Here is a 20000-nt window from a genome sequence, read left to right on the forward strand (position 1 = left end):
ACACGGGTGTGACAGGTGTGTATAGGTTTAGGAATGCTGTTATGCAGGTGTAACAGGTGTGTAAAGGTTTATGAATGTTGTAACACATATGTAACAGGTGTGTATAGGTTTAGGAATGATGTAACACAAGCGTACCAGGTGTGTATAGGTTTTGGAATGTTGTAACAGGTATGTATAGGTTTAGGAATGTTGTAGCACAGGCATAACAGGTGTGTATAAGTTTAGGAATGTTGTAACACAGGCATAACAGGTGTGTATAGGTTTAGGAATGTTGTAACACAGGCATAACAGGTGTGTATAGGTGTAGGAAGGTTGTAGCACAGGCATAACAGGTGTGTATAAGTTTAGGAATGTTGTAACACAGGCATAACAGGTGTGTATAGGTTTAGGAATGTTGTAACACAAGCATAACAGGTGTAAATTGGTTTAGGAAGGTTGTAACAGGTGTGTAAAGGTTTATGAACGTTGTAACACAGGTGTAAAAGGTGTGTATAGTTATGGAATATTGTAACGCAGGTGTAAAAGGTGTGTATAGGATTTGGAATATTGTAATGCAGAGGTAACATGTGTGTATCTGTTTAAGAATGGAATGGGGTTACTGGTGTAACAGGTGTGTATAAGTTCAGAAATGTTGTAATGCAGGTGTAACAGGTGTGTATATGTTTAGGAATGGTGTAATGCAGATGTAACAGGTATTTCAGAAATTGTTATAATGCAGGCATAAATTTGTTCATGTTTGGAGTCCTGTCAATGTAACATGTAATGCCAGTGTGACCAGTCTGTATATGTTAGGAAAAGATTTTATTATAGTATCTATTTACATATTGTACACCTTTAACAGACAAAGGTAGATTTATTCAGAATTCAATCTCCAAACTATTATAAGATATAATAATTATTATATAATAAATATTATAATGCTACCAATCGGAAGGTTGTGAGTTAGATCCCAGGTCCATCAAGCTGCCACTGTTGGGCCCCTGAGCAAGGCCCTTAACCCTCAATTGCTCAGCTGTATAAAAAAATGAGATAATGTAAGTCGCTCTGGATAAGGGCGTCTGCCAAATGATGTAAATGTAATATATATGGTGAGGTAGGTTGGTGCAGCAGTGTTATTCTGCCAGTAGAGAGCATCACAACATCATGAGGTAAAACACTCTGTTTCAATGAGTGAACAGTTACGCACAATGCTTGTTTACACCACTGTTGTTATTTGATGATATTCCATGTTAAAAATGCTATATGCTTTTTTAAATAATTGTGAAAATATCATAATAAATGCTGTTAAAGATATATATAAGTGATTTATTTAACTTTGGAATATTTTTAGCCAATCATATTTAAGAACCCAGTAGCACTGAAATGCCATAATTTTATACATAGCAGGTCTTAAAAAAAGGTGCTATTTAAAAAAAATATATATATAACCTTATAAAAAACAGAATAATTGAATGTCATCAAGCATCAAAGCAGGAAATTTTTTTCAAATATCCCCTTGTCATGCACTTTAGTGCCAGCAGAGGGCAGAAGAGATCTTTCCACAACACGTCTATATGATGTAACAAATCGCTACAGAGAAACTATGCTGTTGAATACTTGAGCAGTATATTGACAACACTAAAAGCGCTACTAACTTCATGACATTTCGTCGAAGCTCTCAGTTACTCTCTTGTCTGAATTCTGCTTCTCATGACGGATCAACAGGAACGAACGACCACCACCTAACAGCTTTACTTATGCAAATTTACATATTCAAATATTTTTAGATTCTCATCAGTCCCTGAGAGTTACACAATTCTCGAATTCGGCGTCAGGTTCAAAGACAGGTCTAGTTTTTACCCTTCTCTTGATTACATGAAGCGACTTCGTCTTACATAAAGACGTATAAAGTGCGACTGTGCAACTTGATGGTTGAGGAACAATGGTTGTAATTATAAGGACGTGCTCCAGAGAGGTTACCCGCTGTGTCCTGTGGGACGCTGGCTGGAGGTGGACAACACAGGTGTGTAATTTTGTCATCACACCCGTGTTGTTTTTAATCTTTCTCACGGTGGCGTTCTCGTTCTTAAAACGAGAGCACACGACATTCCATTCTCTTTTACTAAAACCTCTGGGCTTATATTCTTGAAAATTCTTAAGGCAAAGAGTTGCACTTAGTCACCCTAGTTGCTCCTATATTCCACTTAAAATAAAAGAGAAGGTCCTAGTAAAGATAAAAGTTCTTCATAAAGCATCCCTTAAAAGTGCTCATAAGTTCAAAAGTGTTAGGAGTCCTGAGGAGGACTTTTAAGAGGATTAAGAGTTTCTTTATCAGAGGAGAAAATGACTGAAAGGTGAAGAAGGAGAAGAAATGTGTTGTATAGGATATTAATAATAATAGTGAGATAATAAGACGATACGGATTAGATCGTGTAGGGATTGTTTTTGTGACCAATCATATTAGAGATAAGTGCAGAAATGATATAATTCGTCTCTATGACGAATATTTCTGCTCTGTGTCTGAGATGTTTACATTTACATTTACATTTATTACGTTTATAACATTCATTCATTCATTCACTCATCTTCTACCGCTTATCCGAACTACCTCGGGTCACGGGGAGCCTGTGCCTATCTCAGGTGTCATCGGGCATCAAGGCAGGATACACCCTGGACGGAGTGCCAACCCATCGCAGGGCACACACACACACTCTCATTCTCTCACACAATCACACACTACGGATGATTTTCCAGAGATGCCAATCAACCTACCATGCATGTCTTTGGACCGGGGGAGGAAACCGGAGTACGCGGAGGTTGTACCGGAGTACACCATGCCCCCTACGTTTATAACATACAGATGTTAAAACATCTGTAATATGATCGGTCACGAATGTAATCCCTACACGATATAACCTCAAATATCTTAACATAGAGACAAAGTGAAGGTTTATAATAGACCAGATTTTAAAAGCTCTCCTATATTTTTTATTTATTAGACAACCAATCACAGTCTTCAAAAGAACATGTCACCTAGTAACAAGTTATGCCCCGCCTCCTCTCTAAGATAAACGTTGTTGTATCGTCCTTGTTCAGAGCTGCTCTGTGATTGGTCCTGAATAACTCTTAAGATAAAATTCCTAGTTAGAAATTTTTAAGCTAAAGTTAAAGCTCTCTGAGATCATTATTAGAGTCTTTACGAATACGGGCCCTGATCTACTAATTCCCATTTTCACAGGCGAGCACAATGTGAAAGTGTAACCTTTTCATTAAAAAAGCACTCAGTGGTCGCTGTCAGAAATTCAAATCGACATCATACCAAGTTGGATTCATTTCCTTTTGATTTGTGACATATCAGTGTTTCTAACAGGAATAAGATATGCTCGTTAGAATACAATAATAACAGAGCCACCACACACAAATAAATAAACACTAGTAATTAACCGTCACGTCGACTTTTTTTACGGTTTTACCATCAAAGTTAAAATCTCATCTGTCAGATTTGTTGCTATGGCGATGAGTCACAGTGCACGGTTCTATCCGTGACCACGTTTTACACTCCACCTGCCTGCAAGCCCTTCCGAGCAACATGTTGGCATTTTTTTAAATTTTATTTCTGATGTTAAACAGGGCTGCATGCCTTAGAGCTACTTATGAAAGTGCAGGCTTCCCCTCGAGAGACAGCAGTGTGTTGTACAAACACACCAGTAAAACTCTAGCTTTAATTCTTAGACCTTTAATTATGTGTGTGTGTGTGTGTGTGTGTGTGTGTGTGTGTGTGTGTTTGTGTGTGTTTGTGTGTGTTTTCAGTGTCCAGATCAGAAATTCACACCTTATAGTGTGTTATGACCAGTGAGGAATTTAACAACAAAACTGTGCACTTCCATATTCAGATGTAAATACATTCGATTAAGATTCTATAGTCATTTTCAGCTTAAATGAGGAGCAGTGTTTCCTTATCTGCAACTTTGATGTAACCACAATCAAAATGTCAGACTAAAATTCATATTTCTGGCTGTAAATACACTAAAAAACGCCCAAAACAAACCAACAAAATGATATGGAAGACCATTGAGGTCAAAAGATAATTAGATAGATAACGACAATTTGTCGGGAAGCAGACGCTTGGATTTAAAATTGAATGCAAATGCTGGAGGTTTTATTACAAAAGTCAGTCATTTTCTGGAGGTTTTATTACAAAAGCCAGACCTTCAAACCTTCAACCGGGTCTATGCCTGTTACGAATAAATTAGTTAGAATCAGTTAGAAAGAACTCTTAAATAAAGTGAGCCGTAAGCTCGGCAGATGATGGCTTGGTCATCGTGTTTATCATTTCTTTTTCTATTCATTAAACTTTTTGTGCTTAAAGGCAAATACTTTGAACACTGCTAGTAAAAATAAACCAGGCTTTGAACTACATATGTGTGATTTCTAAGCACCTGAATGGGACAGTCAGAAAACCAGTGCAAACTGAAGTGTGTGTGTGTGTGTGTGTGTGTTTGTAAAGCAACTCTGCATACAAGGATCTTTCCCTGTGTGAATATTGATATAACTTTTAAACTTCAGCAGCAAACTCTGATTAAAACCAATGAAGAATTATTATTAAAGCTCTGGATCAAAGAGAATAACAGAGTTGACAGGGTTTCTGAAATGAACCGTGAAGAAGAGTACTGTTTTGGTGCCAACTCTGGCGTAATGCAATTTCTGTTTGATTTGTTTTGCTTTGCATGCTGTCATTATTTTTCTAGCCATATTTAAAGATGTGTGACCCTTTTATCCAAAATAAAGGTTCCAGGGAGAAACAAAAAGGAATTTTTTCATTAATACCACAGAAGAACCATTTTTTGGTTCCTAAAAGAACCCTCTTTTTACTTAGTGCCTAAAGAAACTTTTGTCTAAAGAACCTTTGTCTAGTACAAAGAACCTTTTGTGTAATGGTAAACTTAAAAATAAAAGTTCCAGGAGGAACCAAATAGTGATTCTTGCAGCGTGGCCGAAGAGGACCCACTTTTGGTACCATCTTAATAAATAATATTTTTTACTAGTTCCATGAAGTGTTTTTTTTTTCTTTTTCAAAGAACCTATCATGCAGTGGAACATTTTTAAAAAAAGTACCAGGAAAAACCGAAAATTATTAATTTTTTTTTCAGTGAAACCATAGAAGAACTATTTAAGGTTCCCTTAAGGTTTCCTTTCAGTTAACGAATCTAATGCCATAGAGAACCTTTTTTATCTATTCTAAAGAACATTTGCAATACAAAGAACCTTTTGTGTAATGAAAATCATCTTCAGAATAGAAAAAAAATTCTTTATGATATTAGATTGATTTACTGAAAGGATCTTCAGGAAACCAAAAATAGTTCCAACCAAAAATGGATTCTTGCAGCGATGCCAAAGAAGAACCTTTTTTGGTTTCTTGAAGAACTTTTCGGTAAATGGTTCATAAAAGACCCTATTTTAGCTTAGTGTCATAAAGTGTCACAAAGAACTCTTTCAGGCAGTGGAAATCTTTTTCCAATAGATCCAATAGAATGATCCTTTTAGTAAAATGATCTAATGTCATAAAGAACCTTTTTCTATTCTAAAGAAAATATTTCCACTACAAAGAACTTTTTGTGTAATGGAAATGTTCCTCAGATGTTAAAGGTTCTTGATAGAACCCTAGATCCTGACTAAGAAGCATTTAGGAGCCTTTATTTTTAAGAACGAAGCATGTTTCTGATATGCTCTTACTGTATAAACCCCATCTGAAAGCAAACGTCAGGAGAACCTTCTTCCTATGAATAAACAGAGCAGCGTTTTTCCCTGGAACTACTGGAAACTTTAATAGCAAGATGGTAAGTATTTGCTTTGCCCCAACATATTTCTCCTTCTTGATTCTTTTCCTGCTATTCATTACTCAGTCTTGCGGGCTCAAATGATCCAAAGAAACTTCATGCTTGCGGAGCGTGGGATCTTCAGCGGTCTTGTTCTAATTACGTCATTCTTCCTAATGATTTGTTGCACCTTGAAATCTCGGGAGAAGGCTATAGAGGTTATCTTAGGTTGTTCGGTTTCATAACAGTATTCAATAGTGTCTCCCTGGTGTCTTTTGAGAGTTCTTTCTTTTTACCGAATGCTAATATCTGCTTCCTTTTGTGTCTTTTGCTAACATGAGACCATGATCTTGGCTCCGTCTCGGATGTGTGAGGTGCTGTTGCCAAGCAATAAGACAGGAATTTACATCTCTCCTGATTAATTCGATGAAACCTGTGTATGAAATGTGTTTTCCACACTGAGGGTGATTGGTGTCTTTGTTAACAGCAGACAATGGGCTGCTCCTTGCTAAGAGCAGTTATTAGCACAAGTCATTAGCTTTGTCCTTGCACTGTCCAATACCGCCGTTCTTCCTGTTTCATTAGCCAGTACAACTTTCCCAGAATGAGCAAGGAAAACAATTGTCCATTTTGTTTCAGTAAGTAGTTTCCTAGTTGCTAGATTTGTAGCATTTTAGCTGTGAATATTAGATATTGTAGAAATACACCTCAGAAATACACCTCAGAAGTTAAATGATCAATTCTGACATACTCAAATGTTTACAATTGTTTTCGCTAAAAACTAATGTTAGCGCTTTTTCTATTTTGGCTAAAACACACTGACCGTATCACAACAAAACAAACTAGCTAGCTAACATTACCACTCTATTTCTTTTAAAATCATCTCACATCCAGGTCACGTCAGGGACATATTAATTGAGTGACGTAAAAGTCAGAGAAATATTGCGAACTCACCATTGACTTCTGGTGACTGACCCCTATTGGACAGGTGAGGTACTACACGACATGTTTGTTACTGTGTAAGTGCTTGTATTCAGAAGTATTAGTTTCAAGCAATCTGCACAATAAAAATATCACACCAACAAACATTTAATAATGACAACAGAAAAGGAATAAAAACTTATGATTATTATGAGACAAAAGTTACAGATCCCATGACAGAGCAGTACAAGATAATCACCAGACAAAATATAGCGTCAATGCGGAAAAGTTATAGCGCGAGTAGACGACAAATTTCAAAACAGTCAATAGACAATGTATAAAACACATCATAGATGCTGAGGCAGTTTCTCCTTTTGTGTTCCAGTGTGTTCCAGCATTCTTAAGAATCTTCATGCACCAGTACATGGGCAGGTGTTCCAGCAGCGCAGAATTAAAAGCCTTAATTTTAAATTCATTATAGAAGATTGAGCTAGTATTATTTTTTGTTCAGTGAACTATTTTGAGCATGAAGCCCGAGGCAGTTTTTTGGCATTGATAAACTGAGACATGAAGTGATGTGTCATCCTTTAATTAATTAGTGTACTTTAAAACAATTAAGAAAGTCTTTATGGGTAAAGATGTAAGCGTTATCATTGCAGCACAAATATGTTCTCTATGGCCTTTTGGCATGACCGCTTCTACATGGAGAAGTGGGACAGTGTGGAAGTGGAGGTGGAATTTGGGGCTATTTTACAGGGTCAAGCGAAGGTTACACTGCAGCCTAATACTGTTTTTATTACAGGTTGAATCAGGTCATTGTAGGAGAAGAAGAAAGTAGAAAGCAAGGGTTTGGTCACAGCATGGGATTCTCTATGGCTCTAGGGTCCCTGTAGATAATCTTTTAGTGTAGAAATGTTATTCCAATATTGTGTAAAACTGTGGATTCACTTGTGGTTTAAACCGTTGTTAGAAAACACCCAAACTTCAGAATATTTTACTTTAAATCTAGTTATATTCACTGTTCGCTGTCACTTTGTTTGTTTTTCTATTCATCCATTTATCATCTTCCACATTTCCTGTTGGGGTTGCCTTGGTAACAGTCTGAGAAGGTCAGTCTTGACTCCTTTATCCCTGGCCAAAGAGTTCAGCTCCCCCTGAGGGAACCCCAAGCCAGCTGTTAGATGTAAGTCTGAGGTCTTTGTCCACTGGAGTGTGAACCGACCAGGAACCGACCAGGGGCATTTTTCTGAAGTGTACAAACAACCACAAACTCTGAGAACATTTGTTCCACCTAGAGAACATGGCCACTTTTGTGCTCTTGGTCTCCTGGATACATTTCACTGTAGCATCATCAGGATTCAATCTCGTTACCTCTCAGGGATGGAAAATCACCAGGTCATTGGTATCTGATCACTGTTGCTGCTGTGACCCTGAGCAAGGGCCTTAACCCTCAGTTGTTTAAATGTAATCACTCTGGATGACAGTGTAAGTTATGTTAAGGTCCATTTTAGAAGGATCCAAAGGGACTTCCTCAAATAACAGGGATATTCTGTGCCCCATACTGAAGACCTCTGCAGAATTGGTTGCATCTGGATATCTTGTCTGTGAACGCCACAAATGGTTCCTGCAGGAAAGCAAAACTAAACCACAAACAGTCGTTTGACTAAAGCAGACCCGCTTGTACAATTTAATACGTGAGCAGAAGTTTCTTGTTCTTTTCAAGTCAGGTGTGTTTGTGCTTCTATCGGGTTGACAGAGTTCATCACGGCACCGAGAAGTCCTTGTTATCTCATCTGTCTACACCTCTACAAATTTTAGGTGAATTCTAGTCATTTGCGCTAACACATCAAGCAGCCGGTGGCGTTTGCAGTGTTTTTTTTTGTCATCTTCCACCATAATTAAAAGACATGTTTGTGCCTCTTCCACGGTGCCGCATCAACATGTGACGAGGGCCCTCCAGCTTGCTTCTCTTGCCCGTAGGGGTGCTAATGTGGCGTCACACACTCCCACACTCCCACCGTCCTCTATAGCATGCGAGCGTACCACTTACATAGAGGACACAGAGAGGAGAAGATGAAGAGCTTTCCAGCCTCCTCTCAGCTACTCCAACACCTTAGGAGTTATCTAACCTGTCTAACTAATTCAATTCCATAAACTCTGATTATTTACACCAGACAGTTCAGTTGATCATAGATTTATGTTTTTCAATAGTGGAAAATAAATTTAGTTTTAAAAATATATATATATTTTTTTTTTAGCATAAATGTCCAGCTCTATGAACATCTCCTCTTCTCTTTTCTGTCTCTTGTAGATTTAATTTGTGAGTCAAAGTTTTATGGCTAGTGTTAGTGAGCGAGAAAATAGAATTCAAGATGTCAAGATACACTGATTTACTAAACAATTTTGAACAAAAACAGAACCTGACACATGTTTTATAAGATATAAGATATGCTGCTGAAGTCTATCTATACCCTCACCTTCACTATAGTGTATAGTAAAGAAATGATTCAAAAAGGACAAATAATTATAAATATACATTAAACATATATACACATATATACAAATAGACATATATTAATAAATACAAATACATCAGAGAAATCCTACACTGGGATTAAACAAAAAAAAAATGTTTTTTTCATGATTTCATGTTATGCTTGAAAGAGAATCTTGCTTCCAGGTTGCCAGTTTACACCAAATCCCCATCACACCAAATCTACATCTCAGAAACTGCATAAAAACTGTTCTTAGATTTAAAACTAGCCCAAAAAGCTAGGCAATTTTTATAAAGTCAGGTGTTTTTTCTTCTTTTTCTCCAGCTTTGCATGGGAAACGAGTTCACAGTGGTGCACACACATTTCTGATTTATTCTATATAGAGGTGTGCTTCATAAAGCTATAACACGTGGCAGCACATTTGTCATATAATAATAAAATAAAAACAAAACTTTAACGGTCATTACAGTATGCTTAAAGGATTGACCTCAATTGTTATTAAAAAAAATAAAAATCTTCCTTGATTTTATGATGAAAATGTCCCAATTTGGGCTAAAAGAGGTAGATCTTCACCCGTCGTTTAAAGATAACCAGTGACTCAGCTGTTCGGACATCTAGAGGAAGTTTATTCCACCACCTCGGTGCCAGAACAGAGAAGAGTCTTGATGTATACTTACCTCTTACCCTGAGAGATGGTGGGACAAAATCAAATATCAAACAGTTGTGATTGGACGAAATAAAAAGTCGCAATCGCGAGACAAATCTGTGTAATATTTGCAGAAACAATCTTCCATTCCAGGGGTGCACGGTGGCTTAGTGGTTAGCACGTTCGCCTCACACCTCCAGGGTCGGGGTTCGATTCCCGCCTTCGCCTTGTGTGTGTGGAGTTTGCATGTTCTCCCTGTGCCTCGGGGGTTTCCTCCGGGTATGACATGCATGGTAGGTTGATTGGCATCTCTGGAAAATTGTCCGTAGTGTGTGAGTGTGTGTGCCCTGTGATGGGTTGGCACTCCGTCCAGGGTGTATCCTGCCTTGATGCCCGATGACGCCGAGGTAGTTCGGATAAGTGGTAGAAAATGAGTGAGACAGAGAGAGCTTCCGTTCCCTTCTCTATTAGCGACGCCTAATGCGAAGTTGGACAAGCTTTATTCTGGAGCTACGAGGCTCAGTGATGCGAATCTGATACAAATATAAATCAAATGAATATATAAATCTAATCTAAATCGATATAATTATTGTGGTCTCGCAGAGCTTTCTAAAATGATCTGTTTCTCTGGTTAGTTAAATAAAAAAAAAAAAGAAAAATTAAGTCGTCTGAGACGTCTGTTTACGTAGCTAGCTAACAAAAATCGACTGAATCAAAAATGAACCTTAATTTTAAACTTTAAACTTTAGAATTGTTAGAATTCTGTTTCTGTGCTTTGAGACGACGTGAACTGTTAAAAGCGCTATACAAATAAATTGAACTGAATCGAATGTTTATCCGAAATCCAGTCGGCTTGTTTGTACAGTAAGTCCTGTTTACCGCACACGCTTTAGATCGATCTTATCTCACAGAAAGGACCTGCAGATAAGAGCGCAGTAATATAATATCATCCACTATTCCGTCATCGACCGGTAAAGTGGCAGCTACTGTGCATGAAAACATATACAGTAATGACGAGTCTCTTTCGCTCGGCGTTCATCGCGGCTTTAGGCAACAAACCGCTGAAGTGCTTAAACACAATGAGACGCCGTGCAACCTGCAAGCTTTTAATGCGGCTGCCTGCTCTCTGACGCTTTTCTCTACATTTAGGCTTTAACAGCAGCACAAAAACCTCTTCAGATTGTGTGTCTCACTGTGTGTGTGTATGTGTGTGTGTGAGAGAGAGAGAGAGAGAGAGAGAGAGAGAGCTTATCAGCTGGAACAAAAGGTGGCTCACTAATAGGAAAAGTTCACAAGCAGTGCAGACGGTGTTTAGCAGGAAAAAAGACTCTAATGCAGGCTTTAAAGGCACATTAGCGCTGCATTATCATATAACCGCGCGCAGGCTCTGAGACACAAGAAAACCGACGTATACGAGCGCGAGTTTAAAAAAATCCGTCCTTTCAAACTAAGCTGCGAGTTAATGGATTTTTAAATGCGAGTGCAAAGGCCAGCAGGTCTCACTGGTTGATTTGTGTGATAGCTGAAATTATGATTATAGTTTTTCTAACTTTCTCTCCTGACACGTCAGAAGGCTGGACATGTTGTCAGAGCGGGATTCTGACCCCCGAGGTCAACAAGGTGCCGTAGTCACACTAATGAATATGTATTTGTTTGTTTTTTCCCCCCAAGAACAACTCGAGGACGACAAATTACACAGTAACGGAGGTGAAGCACTGTCACATTTTGACTTCTACTTCCATGAAAGTCTGCCTGCATTTCCACCGTCTTCGTTGCATAATAAAAGTCTGCTGTCACACTGTCACCATTGCCATCACTCTGCGACACGGTGGAGTAGACTGTCTTTCCACACACATTGCTCTTCATTTCCTTTTTTCAATGCTGTCTCTGTTTTGTTGTGATAGATGCTGTCTGACTTCTTCTCAATGTCGATCCGCCATGTGACTCATGGTATCAGACTCGCCGTTCTTCACCGACTCTTCTTCTCTTCTCTTCTCTTCTCTTCTCTTCTCTTCTCTTCTCTTCTCTTCTCTTCTCTTCTCCCCCTCATGTCCCTATATGTCCCATTTTTCTTTTCTTTTCTTTTCTTTTCTTTTCTTTTCTTTTCTTTTCTGTTTCAGGTAAAGTTTTTTCTCTTCTCTTCTCTTCTCTTCTCTTCTCTTCTCTTCTCTTCTCTTCTCTTCTCTTCTCCCCCTCATGTCCCTATATGTCCCATTTTTCTTTTCTTTTCTTTTCTTTTCTTTTCTTTTCTTTTCTTTTCTGTTTCAGGTAAAGTTTTTTCTCTTCTCTTCTCTTCTCTTCTCTTCTCTTCTCTTCTCTTCTCTTCTCTTCTCTTCTCTTCTCTTCTCTTCTCCCCCTTATGTCCCTATATGTCCCATTTTTCTTTTCTTTTCTTTTCTTTTCTTTTCTTTTCTTTTCTTTTCTTTTCTTTTCTTATCTTTTCTTTTCTGTTTCAGGTAAAGTTTTTTCTCTTCTCTTCTCTTCTCTTCTCTTCTCTTCTCTTCTCTTCTCTTCTCTTCTCTTCTCTTCTCTTCTCCCCCATATGTCCCCATATGTCCCATTTTTCTTTTCTTTTCTTTTTTCTTTATTTCTTTTCTTTTCTTTTCTTTTCTTTTCTTTTCTTTTCTTTTCTTTTCTTTTCTGTTTCAGGTAAAGTGTTTTCTCTTCTCTTCTCTTCTACATGTGCCTCTTTTCTTTTTTAACTTTTCTTTTCTTTTCTTTTCTGTCTCATGTATCCTTTTTCTCTTCTCTTCTCTTCTCTTCTCTTCTCTTCTCTTCTCTTCTCTTCTCTTCTCTTCTCTTCTCTTCTCCTCTTTTGTCTTCTCTTCTCTTCTCTTCTCTTCTCTTCTCTTCTCTTCTCTTCTCTTCTCTTCTCTTCTCCCCATATGTCCCATTTTTCTTTTCTTTTCTTTTTTCTTTTCTTTTCTTTTCTTTTCTTTTCTTTTCTTTTCTTTTCTTTTCTGTTTCAGGTAAAGTTTTTTCTCTTCTCTTCTCTTCTCTTCTCTTCTCTTCTCTTCTCTTCTCTTCTCTTCTCTTCTCTTCTCTTCTCTTTTCACAATCCACTGCTTGTTTGTTTGTTTCTCTTTAAGTGTTTTCAGTAAAATATTTTTAGATTTCATTCACATTTTGGAAATCTTCTCACATTTCTCTGTCTGTAATGTGTGTAGGACTCGGCAGCGCTCAGCCTAAGCAGGACTGGTCCATCCAGTGGCCGATGTCCGAGTCGGGGAAAGAGAACACCCCAGCAGGTACCCCAGACCCGGGGCAGTGGGTGCGACTGCAGCTCTCGCAGAGCCCGAAGCCGCAGTCTCGCTACACCCATGCTCTGTGCCACAGCCCTCAGGCCCTTGCTCCACCCACATTCTACCCGCAGGCTGAGCGGCTGTGCGTGGACATCTACTCGGGCATGATGCCGGCGGGCATGCTGGATGTAGGGCACCGCTCTCTCCCCCCGTCCCCCAGGCAGAGGCACTTTCCTCACACCCCCCCGCGCACTCCGCTGGTGGTGAACACCATGACACCGCCGGGTACACCACCACTGCGCCGCCGAAATAAAGTGAAGGCACCGGGCACGCCACCACCCGCCAACCGCAAACTCATCCACCTGCTGCCCGGGTTTAGCGCTCTGCACCGCAGCAAATCACACGAGTTCCAGCTGGGGAACCGTGTCGATGATGCACACACACCCAGGTGAGTACCTCAAGCATTACAGTGTATTTCATATGGGTGGAGTTGAGGGAGCAGCGCTGCGGGTTGTGTTAGGACATTTTAAATTTTTTAAAAGATTGTAGGTGATGGTTGAACATCATTGTGTAAAAAAAGTCTGAGGATTGCTTTTATTATCTTTCTATAATGAATGTGTGTATGTGTGGGTAAGTGTTTTTGTGCATGTTTGTGTGTGTGAGTGTGTGTATGTGTGTTTTTGTGTGTGTGTGCGTGTGCATGTGTGTGTATATGTGTGTATATATGCGTGTGTGTGTGTGCGTGTGTGTGAGTGTGTGTGTAAATGTGTTGGTGTGCATGTGTGTGAGTGTGTGTGTATATGTGTGTTTATATGTGTGTGTGCATGTGAGTGTGTGTATGTGTATATGTGTGTATATGTGTGTTTATATGTGTGTATTTATGTGTTTGTCTGTGTGTGTGTTTGTGTGTGTGTGAGTGTGTGTGTATATATGTGTGTCTATGTGTATTTATATGTGTTTGTGTATGTGTGTGTGTGTGAGTGTGTGTATATGTGTATTTATATGTGTTTGTGCGTGTGTGTGTGTGTTTGTCTGCGTGTGTGTGAGTGCGTGTGTATATGTGTGTATATGTGTATTTATATGTGTTTGTGCGTGTGTGTGTATATGTGTATTTATATGTGTTTGTGTGTGTGTGTGTGAGTGTGTGTGTATATGTGTGTATATGTGTGTTTATAAGTGTTTATATGTGTTTGTGCGTGTGTGTGTGAGAGTGTGTGTGTGTGTATATGTGTGTATATGTGTATTTATATGTGTTTGTGCGTGTGTGTGTATATGTGTATTTATATGTGTATTTATATGTGTTTGTGTGTGTGTGAGTGTGTGTGTATATGTGTGTATATGTGTGTTTATAAGTGTTTATATGTGCTTGTGCATGTGTGTGTGTGCATTTCCTTTCTGCTACACAATAATTGTGTTTATAAGCGTTCAGCTTTTGGGAGCATGCCCTGGGAAGTGGATCAAATGGCATTAGAACGTTGATTACTGGTCTCATCTCTGTGATCCAGCACAGAGCCTTTCACAGACCGCCTAATCACCGCAGATGAACAAATCCAATCAGGATCGAGCTCCTGCGTGACTCGATTGGGGACTCGCAGCGCTCGTTTGAGACTTTTCTGGTTTACCTATAGGCTTCTGGTAAACAGGCTCTGATTCATATGTCGCACTGAGCTTTAACCAGACGTTATATGAACCTCATATCCTGGATTAGCCTGGATCCTGGAGGAAATGTAGAGTATCGCAGAGGTTTAACTGACTTGTCCATGTTCGGTATTGAAAGTCTTTGTCATGTCCAACTCCACAGTGGAGCTTAACATGAAGCTCATATGAAAGCAGACACGTTTTCAGAGCTTTAAGAATGCATGGTAGGTTGATTGGCATCTCTGGAAGATTGTCCGTAGTGTGTGATTGTGTGAGTGAATGAGAGTGTGTGTGTGTGTGTGCCCTGCGATGGGTTGGCACTCCGTCCAGGGTGTATCCTGCCTTGATGCCCGATGACGCCTGAGGTAGGCACAGGCTCCCCGTGACCCGAGGTAGTTCGGATAAGCGGTAGAAGATGAATGAATGAATGAATGAAGTCCAGAGCCAGTGTACTGGTTAAAAGGGTTAAAGTCTGAGTCCTCGGGCCATCAGGTTTTACCAAATGATATTTCTCAAACAAGATCATACCATTCTTTAGAAATTTGATTGTGTTACTATTGACTAAAGCCAGCAGGAGCAATAACACCACAACGTCAATAAAGAATAATATCAGGGCTGTCAGAAAACATAATAATAATATTTATGCATTAAGGCTGATTTATACATCTGATATGCACCTGATGCAAATCTAAAAACGTGGAGCTTAAATTGCGCGACGGTTTGCATAATTTCCACAAACTGAATTATGGCAAGAATGAAGAGGAGTGAAGTTCTTTATAAAAAAGAACTCGCAAGAATGTAAAACATCAAAGCAAAGACGAGTTTGGGAGATATTTATGAGGGGTGGTTATTTACAGCCGCTTGTTTATCAGTCGTTTGCGAAAGGCAGAGAGCTTCAAAAGTGACAGTGACATCCATCATCTGTTGCTTCAGGAGGAATTCCATACATTTCATGGTGTGTGTGTGTGAGTGTGTGTGTGTGTGAGTGATTGAGAATGTTTTGTTACGTATAGACAGATTGTCTGTCTCACACTCGTGTGGCTTTAAGGAGGTGAGACAGGTCCGAGTCTCTCCTCGTTTCATCATGTTTACAGTGATGGATTCATCTGTGTATGTGTTTGTATGATTGTGTGTGTGTGTCTGTGTGTGGTTTTATATAGAGGGTTTTGAGTAAAAGGCTTGACAGGCAGACATGACACATGACACTATCATCCACAGGATTGAACGGAAATTGTCGGAAGTGGAGCGGTAGGAGATAATCCAGATTTTTTTTTTTTCATATTAATCACGACCGAATCAGCAGCTCGACTGGGGGTCCGTTTGTGTGTGTGTATGTGTGTGTGTGAGTGTGTGTGTGTGTGTGTATGTGTGTGTGTATGTGTGTGTGTATGTGTGTGTGTGTGTATGTGTGTGTGTGTGTGTGTGTGTGTGTGTATGTGTGTGTATGTGTGTGTGTGTGTATGTATGTGTGTGTGTGTGTGTGTGTGTGTGTGTGTGTGTGTGTAGGTGTGTGTATGTGTGTGCATGTGTGTGAGAGTGTGTGAGTGTGTGTGTGTGTATGTGTGTGTGTGTACGTGTGTGTATATGTGTGTGTATTTGTGTGTATGTGTGTACGTGTGTGTATGTGTGTGTATGTGTGTGTACGTGTGTGTATGTGTGTGTGTGTACGTGTGTGTGTATGTGTGTGTGTGTGTGTAGACACTTTGCACTCATCCAGACTAAATCAATTTAAGTAAGATCCATCTCTAACAAACTAAAAATACTCTACAATTATCTCTGTTTCTCTCTCTCTCTCTCTCTCTCTCTCTCTCTCTCTCTCTCTCTCTCTCTCTCTCTCTCTCTCTCTCTCTGTCTCTCTCTGTGGAGGAGCGAGTGTGGCTTGTAGATCGCGTGAGAGCGGATGGCGTCTTGCCAATTTATTTGCACTAAGTGAATTTTTCTTGCATTTAAACATCTCAGAATTATTATGCATATTGTGCAAGTGTGTGTTTGTGTGTTTGCTTGAGGAAATAACTGAGTGTGTGTGGGGGGGGAGGGGGAAGCATGGTGACATGGTTTGTGAAAGTTTGACTCGCAGCACAGTGTGAAGGTGGTGTGTGCGGCGAGTGTTGAAGGTGTTTTAGCGGTCGGTAACATGGTGGGCCGTGAGAACGTGGTCTCTGCCTTATGGATGAACAACAGTGCGATTGTGGTTTTTTGTGAATGATGTTAATAAAGCAACTAAACTGGTTCAGAAAGCCATCATGATTAATAACAAGCTCAGATTGGTTTCGGAGCCTTAGTTCTCCAGCAAAAATGGAGAATCCTGTCAAATTTTTATTTTATCCTTTTATTTTATGAAGCTCTTGGTGAAGAGTTGACTCGGTACGTTCCAGTGGTCTCTCTGTTAAATCCCCCTTGGTTGTAAGTTTCCATTAATAGCAAAACTAAATGCTGTTTTTAAATTCAATGTTGAACTACAGTATCTGTTGATGCTGATATTAAATGTTTCAAATGTGGAAAAATAGGGCATCTTGTTAGGGCCTGCTCTGAGAGACAGGTGCCTCTTTTCCACCGAGGCAGTTTTGCCCCTTTTCCACCGAGGCAGTTTGAGTGCTGGTTCGGAGCCAGAGCCTAATTTAGAACCAGTTCTTTCTGTTTCGACTGCCAAAGCACCGGCTCTGAACCAGGAAAAGTGGTTCTTAAGTACAGTAGCACCAAAACGTTGCTGGTCTAGACTTAAGAACCGCTTGTGTCAGTGGCTGTGGGCGGGGCTGTGGGCGGGGCTACTGTTAGCGCATTTGATAATATACCTTAAGTATACTAATGTTTAATACACTTTTACTTTACCGCAATATGATACATTATCATCACACATCTCCGCCATTGTTGATGTTGTTGTTGTGTTTGCCGCTGCTGCTGCTGCGCTAACGTTGCTGTGTAACGTGACACGTAAACAGTGACGTTAGACTGGGCTCTGTGAGGGCTCTCTAGGTGATGGAAAGGCAAACTGGTTCTTAGAAGGTTCACAAGTGAAACCAACTTTGAACCAGCACCAGTGCTAGCTCTGAACCAGCACCCGGTTCTTTTTGGGGGAAAAGGGGTAAGGGTGACCCCAGTGTTTCTGAGCAACTGGGGCAAGATGTAGCAGAGCTTGCTGGGGTCATTTTCCCTGCGACTATAGTTCAGCCAGCTGCTGAGTGCCCTGGTGTGGTTTTTCTACCAGAACCAAAGGAGAGTGAGCCCCAAGCCCAGCCTGGAGCCCAGAAACTCACTGGACCTACAGCCACCCCAGAGAAGCCCTGCTCGTTTGAACCAGCTCTGGTGTAGCCCCTCATGGCTGAACTGGTTCCAGGGAGGCCCAGTGAGGCTGAATCAAACCTGGAAAAGGCCAGCTTGGCCAAACCGGCACAAAAAAGTTCTGTGGATTCTGGTGCAGTGCTGAAGTCGGCTGCACTGGCTTAGGTAGGCACAGTGGCGGGCACAGTGGTGCAGGAACAGTGGTTTCACCCAGAAACACCAGTCACTACACCAGTACAGTGGAACTGGGCAGATGTGGAGATGGAGGATGAGCCAATGTTTAAAGTACCGACTAAGAGGAAAAAGCAAGGTAAGGGACAAGGGTAAAAGCAGGCAAAGGAAAAAACAAAGGTAGAAGAAAGAGAGTTAGACAGAAAAGACTGTATGTCAGATTCTGTGTTCGTCTTTGGCTCACAAGACGAACAGTTAAGTATTGAGTACAGTGCTGAGGACATTAAAGATTTTTTCCCCAGACTGAAAATGGTTCATCCATGACCTTAAACATTATAGAAGAGAAAGAGCTTTTATTGATGTGGAAGTCTTTCAGTTAAAGAAATTAATAACAGAAGTAAATCCCTGATAATGTTGTGTGTTTTAAGTTGGACAGGTTTTTACCCTCGGTTTACTCACTCACTCACTCACTCACTCACTCATCTTCTACCACTTATCCGAACTACCTCGGGTCACGGTGAGCCTGTGCCTATCTCAGGCGTCATCGGGCATCAAGGCAGGATACACCCTGGACGGAGTGCCAACCCATCGCAGGGCACACACACTCTCATTCACTCATTCACTCACGCACTCACACACACTACGGACAATTTTCCAGAGATGCCAATCAACCTACCATGCATGTCTTTGGACCGGGGGAGGAAACCGGAGTACCCGGAGGAAACCCCCGAGGCACGGGGAGAACATGCAAACTCCACACACACAAGGTGGAGGCGGGAATCGAACCCCCAACCCTGGAGGTGTGAGGTGAACGTGCTAACCACTAAGCCACCGTGCCCCCACCCTCGGTTTAGTTCATCTATATTTTATAATGAGTGAGAAGTGTACTTGGTATTAATGATGATATTAAACCAGAGTGAGTACACTGTACTGTACAAACCACCGTTAACCAAAAAAGCTGCCGAACTCCAGTGGAGGATGTTCTGAAGTTGCACATGACTGTCCATTCTGTTCGCAGAGAGAAACTGGTTTTCATGCTTATAGGTGATTACAGTCATTGTTTGAGCTTTTTATGTTCTTTTAATGTTGATTTTACGTTTCAGTCTTTTATTCTTGGCTTTAAATATGTCAGAAAAAACAGGTTCAGGTGCCAAGCGATATATTTTATCTTTGATCCGGTGAAAATGGCAATAAACCTAGAAAAACAAAATTGCACAAAACACTGACTTTGATGCCAAAAGAATTATTAAGAATCTTTATTGATTTAAATTTTTACAAAAGTGTGAAAGATTTGAACATGTTTAAAGACGTGTGGTGTTGTGAGGATGTTCTGTGCTCTGTCACAGAAGGAGAACTCAGCTTTGCATCAGAGGAATGATTTTTTTTTTTTTTTTTTATTATTTTGTATTTATTTGTTTATTGAGTCATTTTTATCACATATGACGCATAAATAAAGGACTGTAAATAGTCCAAAAAAAGTCTCCTCTCTTTCTCTTTCATTTTTCTTGCTTTGTCTTCACTCTACTCTCTCTTCATTAACTCTTTTACTAATATTTCTAATAACATAATATTACTAATTATATAGTAATAGTAATAAAAATATATATAGTCTTTCTTTCTTTCTTTCTTTCTTTCTTTCTTTCTTTCTTTCTTTCTTTCTTTCTGACAATAGTAAGTGGTATTAGGAGAAGATGAACAAGGAACAGGAAACACCATGTCCACCTTTTCTCTCTCGTTAGTTTCTGTTGCTGTCATCCGTCCCCCCACTATCTATCTATCTATCTATCTATCTATCTATCTATCTATCTATCTA

The 20000-nt window shown here is 39.9% G+C and overlaps 1 protein-coding gene across 3 annotated transcripts in view; it reads left to right on the plus strand.

Annotated features, from left to right (window-relative positions):
* Window positions 1–20000, plus strand: part of ksr2 (kinase suppressor of ras 2) — a 109886-nt gene that overhangs the window by 12908 nt on the left and 76978 nt on the right. For all 3 annotated transcript variants that reach the window (XM_060884245.1, XM_060884244.1, XM_060884246.1), the window contains exons 4-5: window positions 11529–11564; window positions 13025–13547. In XM_060884245.1, the coding sequence (XP_060740228.1) occupies window positions 11529–11564; window positions 13025–13547 (559 nt within the window). The remainder of the gene's footprint in view (window positions 1–11528; window positions 11565–13024; window positions 13548–20000) is intronic.

Source organism: Tachysurus vachellii, chromosome 12, assembly GCF_030014155.1.
Source record: "Tachysurus vachellii isolate PV-2020 chromosome 12, HZAU_Pvac_v1, whole genome shotgun sequence".
Taxonomy (NCBI): domain Eukaryota; kingdom Metazoa; phylum Chordata; class Actinopteri; order Siluriformes; family Bagridae; genus Tachysurus; species Tachysurus vachellii.